The sequence below is a fragment of the Merops nubicus genome, unplaced genomic scaffold, assembly GCF_000691845.1.
Source record: "Merops nubicus isolate BGI_N331 unplaced genomic scaffold, ASM69184v1 scaffold49837, whole genome shotgun sequence".
Classification (NCBI taxonomy): Eukaryota; Metazoa; Chordata; class Aves; order Coraciiformes; family Meropidae; genus Merops; species Merops nubicus.
Genome location: NW_008619280.1, coordinates 4,989 through 14,586, shown reverse-complemented (window position 1 = coordinate 14,586; position 9,598 = coordinate 4,989). Strand labels below are relative to the sequence as shown.

At 37.9% G+C, this 9,598-nt stretch overlaps 2 protein-coding genes across 2 annotated transcripts in view; one reads left to right on the top strand and one right to left on the bottom strand.

Moving 5' to 3' along the window:
* Positions 1-331: 331 nt before the first annotated feature.
* OLAH (oleoyl-ACP hydrolase) lies at positions 332-3,619 on the top strand (the record flags this gene model as incomplete). Its single annotated transcript, XM_008943713.1, has 5 exons — positions 332-406; positions 999-1,105; positions 2,120-2,288; positions 3,147-3,236; positions 3,486-3,619. Coding segments are annotated over 5 exons (575 nt in total), but the record flags the coding sequence as incomplete, so codon positions are not given.
* A 448-nt stretch (positions 3,620-4,067) lies between these two features.
* The window catches only part of ACBD7 (acyl-CoA binding domain containing 7), a 9,282-nt gene continuing 3,751 nt past the window's right edge, over positions 4,068-9,598 (bottom strand). Inside the window, exons 2-4 of the mRNA XM_008943711.1 lie at positions 4,606-4,723; positions 4,434-4,496; positions 4,068-4,346 (exon numbers count right to left, since the gene is read on the bottom strand). Of these exons, the coding sequence (XP_008941959.1) occupies positions 4,273-4,346; positions 4,434-4,496; positions 4,606-4,723 (255 nt within the window). The 3' untranslated portion in view covers positions 4,068-4,272. The remainder of the gene's footprint in view (positions 4,347-4,433; positions 4,497-4,605; positions 4,724-9,598) is intronic.

The following is a 9,598-nucleotide window of genomic DNA, read 5'->3' as shown; positions in this document are numbered from 1 at the left end:
ACAGGTCATACAAAAGACTGGCTTTTCTTGTTCACTTTATGCAGGCCTTTTTGTCAGTGAGGTTGTGGGCCTCCATGTATCAAACTTGCCACAACTTCTGTGCTGTCAGGGGTATGTTAATCTGTGCTTTTTACCTCACGCCTCACGCAGTATTATTGTCTCCCTCTCGGTGTGCTGTGTGCCTCAGTCCCTGCCTTTTTTCCAGGGAGAGGGCTCCTCCCCTTAACGCCTAGGGGAGGGAAGACTTAAAACCAGGCAGCTGTGCCATCTGGATGCACATCCCCTCCTCTCCTGCAAGGCTGGCTTTGCTCCCTGTCTGCTTTTCCAAAAGACATGACAACCCTAGTTAATGAAATTACAAGTGTTTTGTTAAAAGAATTGGAAGAAAAAGCATTTGCCTTTTTTGTTTAGACATCCTGGTGAAGGAGCTTTATTTTTGATCTCCAGGAATAGATGCTTACTTGCCTTCATGTGCAAAAACTTTAGGAAAATATACTTCTGCAAAGGTGTTTTGTCAAGTTACCCTAAAACATGCTGTTGATCTTAAAGACTCTGATTTTTTTATTGATTGCTTCAGGCACAATGTCTTCTAAAAATGTCAGTTTTGCGATTTTATCTTTTTTTACACAGATCAATTATGCTTGTGTTTACTGTTAATATTTGTGTCAGTGCTTGCTCTATATGAATGCAGAGGACAAACCATTCATAAAACACACAGATTTTTGAGATCATTTAGTCCCAAATATTCAAAATAACTGTTCTTAATGCATATTAAGGTGACTCCTAAAAGAAAAAGAGATTTTAAAAGGTCTGATTTGTGAAACTAGATTGTATAGGAATACATTTCATGTCAATTAGCTAGCATCGCTATAATTTATGTGTCATATATGGCTTCATTAACTGCTCAAGATAACCAGTTGTCACTGAAAATCAAATTATGCTTAAATTTTGCAGTTTTTACATATGTTTTTGCTTACTTTGCTTTAATTTCTGTTTTCACCACAGTTTTGGACCTTATGTTAGTTTTGCAGTTGCACTACACTTGAAAGAAAAGTATGGACTGGAGCCAATCCATCTTTTTGTATCTGGGGGACATGCCCCAAACATAAGTTACAGAATCATTAATATTACTAAATAAAACAGCATATTAGTTACCAAGAGTAAAAACAACATTTTACAGTATGGTATGCAGAGTGGCTTTAATACAAAACAAGCATTGCTTCTGAATGTATGCAGAAAAATACTCTGTTTTCTAAGAGGAAATTAATTCGGAGACAGATGGAGAGTTTCACATTACAGAGTATTCAGTGCCTGCTAACCTTAGTCTAGGGAGAACAGTCTCCTTAAGCTAATGCTATCTTTTTCAAATACTGTATTATTTACTGTGGCCTTTGGCTTAATATTAAAAAGTAATCAAGACAAAATACAAAGAGCCACTCTGTAATGTGAAATAACTGTCTTAACTTAGCTGTCCATAAACCTGCACCAGCCCTCAGTACTTTTGTCTGTTTCTTTCTTTCCCTCCTCTTTCTTTGTGGTCTTTTTAATATGTCCTCTGCTCCTTTTGAGGTTCTGATTGTTCTGCCAGTCTTTATCAGGAAAACAAGAGTGAAGTGGCTTTTTTCCAGTCGTCCTGTCCTTGGTCAATATTTGCTATTTCCATTCTCCTCTTTCTGAGGCTTCTTAGTAATCCTGAGTATGAGCTAGTCCTTCATGGAAGCAATTATTATTCTTGCAAATTTCCATAATCACTTAGTCTTTGCAGTCCTATGTTAGTCAGGTTTGTGTCCACTAATGGGCTTTTCTTTCTCTTAAATAGATTATTTTATTAGTTGTGTTTCAATAGTGAGAGTCAAACTTTGAACATAACTAAATTAATGGTTATGTGTCTATGGAAGTTTTAGACTTTGAGGATACTTGGCTCACTCATAATCTGTGTTTTCAGCAAACACAGTCTACTAACCCTTTCCAAGAAGTATTCTCTGTAGATGTTTAGCTCATCAGCCATTTTGTTTTGGAGACAGAGAATCATTGTACTTTTTTACTAAAAAAATTCTTAACAATAATATTGAAAATTTATTTTATACCACACCTGATCTGTTTTGTCTGGTGCTGGCAGTCTGAAGTGTTCCTTGATGTCAAAAGGATGCCCATACATGATGCAGAAGGTGAAGAGGTTCTTAAACATATACAAATGTTAGAAGGAACTTCTGAGATTCTGCAAAATGAAAACATTAAGAAACGTCTGATACTTACTTTCAGAGAAGACCATAGAATTCTTCAGGCATTTTCCTAAGTTGTGCAATTTTGTATTATGTTTGTATTTGTATTGTACAGCTTTGCTTCTGTCTGATCATTTCAGGTTTTCCTTTTTCTTTCTCTTTAATTTGTTCTCTTGATATAAAAAGCATATGAAAAAAGTAAACTTAATTTCCTCCTTTTTATGCTTTTCCATTTATATTCTAGTATGTAAAACCTAAATGAAAACACTGTTTACTGTAGGAACCACTACTGTTGTTACAGTAGTGAACATGTCATGGTAGAATTACAGTTCTACTTAGGCTCCAAAATTAGTAGTCACTAAAAGGAATAGTCTCTGATTATGCTTCAGGATTACTGCACTCAGCCTCCTGATCCAATGCCCCTAGCCTAATTAGAAGTAGCAAAGAATACTTGTTTTCTAGGCATCTAGGGAGCAACCGGCTGCTTCTGTCCTAACTCCTGTCCCCAATGGATGTTACACAATGGCTCATGTACCTGTGTGATTAAGGTTTCTTACCCTGGCAAATACAAGGACACTCTTGGATGTGGCACCCATTTTGGCCATAGCATGCTGATGCTGATAAGGCCCTGAAACATTAGAGCTTGAATATATGCTTACGATGTGATAATTTATTGTAGGTGAGAGATTTTATTGCGGGTTTAAGCTCTTTTTTCTTAACTGTTGGGAAGTTTTAGATTTAGTTGCAGTAGGATAAGGAGCTAAGAATGGTACAGATACAGTAATTCCTTCTCCTGATGTTCTGCACAACCTAATTCCTGAAGTTTGTTACTTTTTGAAGGAGAAAGAAAACACTATTTTGTGTGTGGAAGCAAACACCAAATACAGGTATTTTATGGAAAGATTTACACTACTTTTTATGTTCACAGTTTTGAGACCACAGAAAAGAATTTTCCCTTCTCTTGTGATATTACCTGCTTTAATGTGGCTGAAGATAAACCATATGATTTAGAAGGTACGTTGCTTAAATGGTTTTCCTCTTATACTTACACAATCTTCTGTTGTATCAAATCAATTTACGAAGAGTTTACCAGAGTCTTTTATCTCCTTCTTAAATTAAACAATTCAACAGAGCAGTCTCAATGTTTGAACCACAAGTTTTGATATGGGGTTTAAAATAATTATTAAATAATAACTCTGAAATAGGTATGTCAAATGACCACAAGAGTTGACATTTTTCAGACACTTTTAATATCTTTTTCAGCCTGGCAAGATCTAACAAGTGGAGAAACTTCCTTCTACAAGCTTCCCAGAGGTCACTTTTATCTGCTGGAACCCTCTAATGAAATAGTCTTGGCAAAACACATAACAAAATGCATAGAAAATGCTGCTCTATGAATATTTCCTTCTATTTTAATAGCAGAAGGTGTCAGATTAGTCCACAGCACTCCATAATAAGTCATTCCTTCTGTACAGTTGCATGCAGTAATAGAATCACAGAATGGTTTGGGTTGGGAGGGACCTTTAAAGGTCATCTAGTCCAAGCACCCTGCAGTGAGCAGGAACATCTTCAACTAAATCAGGTTGCTCAGAGCTCCACCCAGCTTGACCTTGATTGTTTCCAGGGATGGGGCACCTACCACCTCTCTGGGCAACCTGGGCCAGTGTCTCACCACCCTCACTGTAAAACATTTATTTTCTCATCTCGCATGTGCACAAACCATTCACTCCACAACCTCATTTTCTAAACATGACAGCCATGTTATTTTACTTTTAGAGCTTCTCTCTTTGTGCTACTGTAAAAATGCTAAATAAATTTAATATCCACAATTCTTAGAGAAAGCTAATTTATTGGGTTCAAATTTGTGTAGAATAAGATACAATCTAAAAGCAGAGTACGTGTGTAAATAACCTTTACAGTCAAACAGCTTATGTGTAAAAGATTTTACTGTCAGACTACACAATAAGGAGTTAGAGTTGCATTTTTCTCAACAGAGTTAGTTCATAAGCTGCTAAGGAGTTAGTTCTTAGTGGGAATTATGCTGAGTATTCTATATCCCATATTTTTCTATCATCGCTTTTGCTTTAGAGATATAGGCATTCATGGCATCCTCCTTCGATAAACCTGCAAAGGAAATGAGGCGTCATTATCTTTCCTTATTTGTCATCCTAGAAACATGACTACATGATGTAAATTTAATTGGTGTAACACCTTTTTTCAGGTTCCATGCCTCCCATTTGGCTTTGCCTTTCAGATCTAGCATTCCTGGACATTCTGTCAAAGTCAATGCATACCTTTGATTATCATGCAGATTTACATAACATTTGCTTCATTTCATTAAGACATAAGGGTAAATGTGAATTATATATAGGAATAGGAATACCAATATTAATATCTCCAACAGTAGCCTGTTTGTAGAATCCATATAGTTCCTTCAGTTCTTCATCGGTTGGTCTTGTCTTTAATCTTTTTACATCTTCTGCAGCACCATCAAAGTCAGCCTGATGAAAGAAAAGCAAGTGTTAGTTTTCCTCTCAAGGGGCATAATTAAAACACTAGGTATAGCACGCACAGTAGTATCATTAGACATTCTCCGTTAGCCACCTGGGTTTAGTGGCAAGTCTAGGCATTTTCCTATGAAAGAAGCTTAATAAAACTGTAAGTTATTAGAAAGGGAATCAAGCCTACTTAGCTGATAGGGCCAGCACTGCTAAAATAAGCACACCTCTTTTTTCCAACATCTAAACACTTGGAACCACTACAGGCTGTCTAGTGTCAGGATATCTACAGATGTTCTCACGCAAGCAACCTGTAAGATGGATGTAGTGTATACACCTTTCACAGTCACACTGGGGCTATGAAGGTGTTCATTGAACAACTTTTTTTTTTTTTTTTTTTTTTGGGTACTCTCTGAATCCTGTGGCCCTGACTGCATAGTGCTGACTCAAGTGGCAGAGCTCAAACACCCTCTGACGGGTAGTGCCCACTTACCCTTCATTTCCACTTCTCTGCTGACAGTGCAGTGGGTGACCAACAGCTGGCACAGAAGCACCTCATGGAGACGAGCAGTGCTACTGCCAGGGCCACCTTCAACACCCAACTCCCAAACACAGCGGAGTACAAACTTACTCCTTTCATCATCATGCATCCCACATTCACATCAACGCAAGGTTATAAATGTTACACTCTCTCTCTAAGGCAAGACTTCAGGACAGAGTTTGGAGTCCTGTTCTGTGCCAAGGACGTTTCAGGGAGAGCTAGATTTCCTACAGTGACCACACCACTGCCAGGTCGCTGCACTACTATAATGCAAAGATGATAGAAGCACTTTAATGCACTATATGCTGGTTTCAATACTTATTTTAGCTTCTGAGTTGGATCTGCATTTGCAGAAGCAAAGTATATCCTGCAAGATGTGCTGTTACACAGGTATTAAATACGTACAAAGCCAGCCTACAACTTTGTGCCAAAATCAGCATCATGTTCAACAATGGTTTCGGCAGGAGTGCTGCAGCTCTGTTTAAATAACAGAGCCTGGCATTACCTCAGCAGCCTGTATGGTGCTTCTTTAGACCACGGCTTCATTTCTCTAGTTACAGGAAAGATTTATGTTTAAAAATAAAACCTAATGCACATTTTTCTCCTTAACAAGCAATTGTGCCTGCATGGACAAGGTGATAGAAATAAGCAATTACCCATGAGAGCTAGGTTCACAATAGCATTCTGTACTTAGTACAAAAGAAAGGTTATTTCTGTAATTAAATGTAAGAAGGAAAAAATGAAAAAGAATTAATGACTGATGCTGCAGTAACTTTCTTCAAAGAAAGGCTCCTTCATGGAAAAACAAAACTACACTTCTCTGATATAAGGCCACATCAGCTGGTGGCTGCCTGGAGGCAGCAGCAGATGAAAGAAGGTAAGGATGAGTAGCTGTGTGCACTGCACAGAAACCTGGCCCCTCTCCCACCAAATGAGTCACCTCTGTCTCCTGAGATGGAATTCACTTTTTTTTTTAACCTGGAAATTTAGTTTGGCTAGTGAGTAAAGTTCCCAGATAAAAACTTCTGAGGAATTTTTTTTCTTTCTTTTATTTCTTCCTTTTTTTTTCTTTCTTTTTTCTTTCTTTTTTTCTTTCTTCTTTTTCTTTCTTTCTTTTCATTCTTTTTTTTCTTGCCAAAATTTTCAAATTCAAATTTCAAAACAAAGAGAAAGCACACATCATCTAAGAAAAAAAGTGATCACCACACTAGGACGTACATCTGTAACACCCCAGATGACACAAGCAGCAGCAGCCAGATGGGTGTGTTTAAAAGGGATATATAAAAAAAAAATCACAAATGATTAAAAGGGTGTTCTAACAAAGGAATGCTCCCTGCAAAACAGCAATTAAAAAGAAATCTTGAACCGTCTTTAAACTGCAGTTATAAGTTCACAGGACATTAGATGAGAAGGGCTCATAATGATAATCCACATCTCTAGTTCTATCAATTTATAACACCCTTAAAACCGCAATGGAAATAAAACCTTTAGACAAAAATCTTGCAGCAATGTAGATGCTTATTAACAAATAATCTTCCAACTCAGCAAGAACCTCAGTGTTTGCATAACAGACAAGCAGAAGTTTCCAGGAGATTCCCATCAAGGCCTCCCGCAACCAAATGCCCAGGAGTGGATGCAGGAGTACAGAAGACAGACAGGGTGTTCAAAGAGTCTTTATCAGTTTTAAGTTTGAGAAATGCTGCTGTTAGGTGGAGATATTCTGAATATAATGATCCTGCATTCTTTACTCAGTACAATACTAAGAATTAGCCAGATTCCAAGTGTCATTTGTCCATTTAACACTCTGAAACTTGGTCATTTGATGAAGTATATGATTTGACAGTTACTGCATTAAGTTCTAAATCAAACTACTTCCAAATTATAGTCTTAAATCTAAAACTTTATAGACTGAAAACATGTAACTATGCTTATGCAGTTTGTTCCTGTTTTCATAAAAATAATTCTCAGTATGAATACAATGCAATTATACCATTAGAATCAGAAAAACACGACGATATAACACTTAAACACTGTGTGTGTGTGTGTGGGATGTATTTATTTATTTAACCAACAAAATATTTGGGAGTATTGCAAGAAAAAGAATTCTAATCTGGAATTAAAACCTAACACTCCCAGAATGTGTTGTATGTAATTCAGAGAAACCAAATTCACGTACTCTAGACTCCACATAAAAGCTGAATCAATAATGTTGAAATTACCTTACAGCATCTCCTTTCAGCATTTTTTTGTTTGTTTCCACGTACTCTTTTGTTTACTTAAAAAATTAAAATTCATTAGCATTCTAGCAGAAATTAAACTGATCATGTAAACTACTTTAAGTAACTGGATTTGGACAGCTTGGATCAGAATTAAAAATGGATTATACAGACAACAAAAGCTCTTTTGTTTCTTTCTTCTGAATGAAGAAAATATAAATATTCTACAAAGTTTAATTACAAAACCTGGTTATTTGTATATTCAGGAATGGTTGTTTTTGTTGTCTTTCTGATGAGGAAATATCTCAATGTACAGGTCAGGAGAAACAGCTCTAGTATTTGCAAAGAAGTGGAAGTCAAACAATTTTTGTTCTTCTAAAACTCCTTTGAATTGTGGACATTACAGGGAAATAGTTAAATAAAAATAAATTTATGATTGTAATTATATAAGAATGAAAATCTTTATATTTCAGCTCAAATCAGCAATTGATAAACCTTTAGACATCTTCTGTCAGCTGTCCAAGTTTTAATTGATGAACACAGTAGTAGGATCTAATCCCTAAGGAATTCCGGCTGCAAAAGCTTTGTAGCCATGGCTGGACTGCCACAGCTGTAATAGCTGTGTCTACAGACAGGTATTTCAGATTATTTCATTTCTTCTTTAAACACTGAATCTGCTGAAAAGCAATTAAGAATGGTACAAAGAAACTCCTGCTAATTACTATGTAAGCTTTCGCATTAGAATTTCATCTGACTTCATGAAGTTCACAGCACAAGCTGCAATAGTATTTCCCTTAGGATGAATTGTCAGGCTAATGTGAAAACTGTGCAGAATCACAAAGTCATAGAATCACTTTGGCTGGAAAAGACCTTTAAGATCATGAAGTTCACATCTACTTGTTCTTGATGCCGTAGAAGAAAAATCTATACAAACAAGGAAATCCTAATCTCAAATCTGGTTAGAGAAATTTATTCTTTCTCCAGAAATCATAGCTTTTATAGATTCTAGCATAGGTGGAAACAAAATAATTTTGAATCATGCATCACTCAATCCTTGGCTTATCCTACATGTTCATAAAAGCATCATCTTTGGCCATAAAAGAAAAAAAAAATCCCAGTGCTTTAGTTATCACAGACTATAGTTCATGTGTGCTTCTTGTAAGTAATGTAATAAAGTAATCCCTGTGAGGAATTCCTAATAGTTATAAAATTACTATTTTCATCCATGAAAGCCTTGCAATCTTTATTTTTCTTCTCATGTGGTATTTCCTCTTGTTCTCCTTCTGTGGGGTAGCTGTACTTGAATTTCCTACTACCACCTGAAATGCTTCAGCAAGTTCAGATGTTAAACAATTTTAATTTTCCACCAAAAACTGCCAAGGTCCATAGAAAGTAAATAAACATACTACCCTTCCTTTCAGAAGCAAAACCAGAAAGGTGGCCACAGGGATGTGAGGCCAGCAAGCCAGCAGCAGCTTGTGGGCGGTGTGGCCGCCCTGGCAGAGCCCGGGCTGCTGTTGGCAGGCAGACGGCAGCTGCTGGCTCCCCTCACACCGCTGAGGTGAGCGTTGTGGGGTGCTCGGCCACCGGATATCGGGGCCCGCAGCCAGGAGGCGCTGACATGACCACAGATCCGATTCAGCTAGGATGTAAATGGAGGCACATGGGGAGGCCATTTCGGGTCGTTCCTCCTTGGGATGCCATCCAAGGAAACTCCTAGAGGTTGAGAGCTCTCGCCTTGCTAGGTGACTGATCACACATTTGGGGCCATCATTATAAAGCTTCTAAATACTTCAGTCAGCTGGGCAGTACCAGCTTCATTTGACAGACGAACCTGTAGGTTACTGAAATGCTGGGGTTTGAACCCCGAATTAAGGTTGACATATGGGTGATTCCCACAGCCCTTCATACAGAGGTGGTGAGTTTGCCTTATAGCTTCCCCCCAGGGTGCGGCCGGCCCTGCAGGGAGAGCCAGAAGGGAAATGAGCCCCAGGGGTCCTGCAATGAGTTGACAAAGGTCAGGTGTCTGCTTGGGGATAAAAGCGGGGACCACTTGCAGGGAGTCAGGAGTGTCTGTCTGTGGAGTGCACTCCACAGAGCTTCCTGGTTCAGGGCAGACCT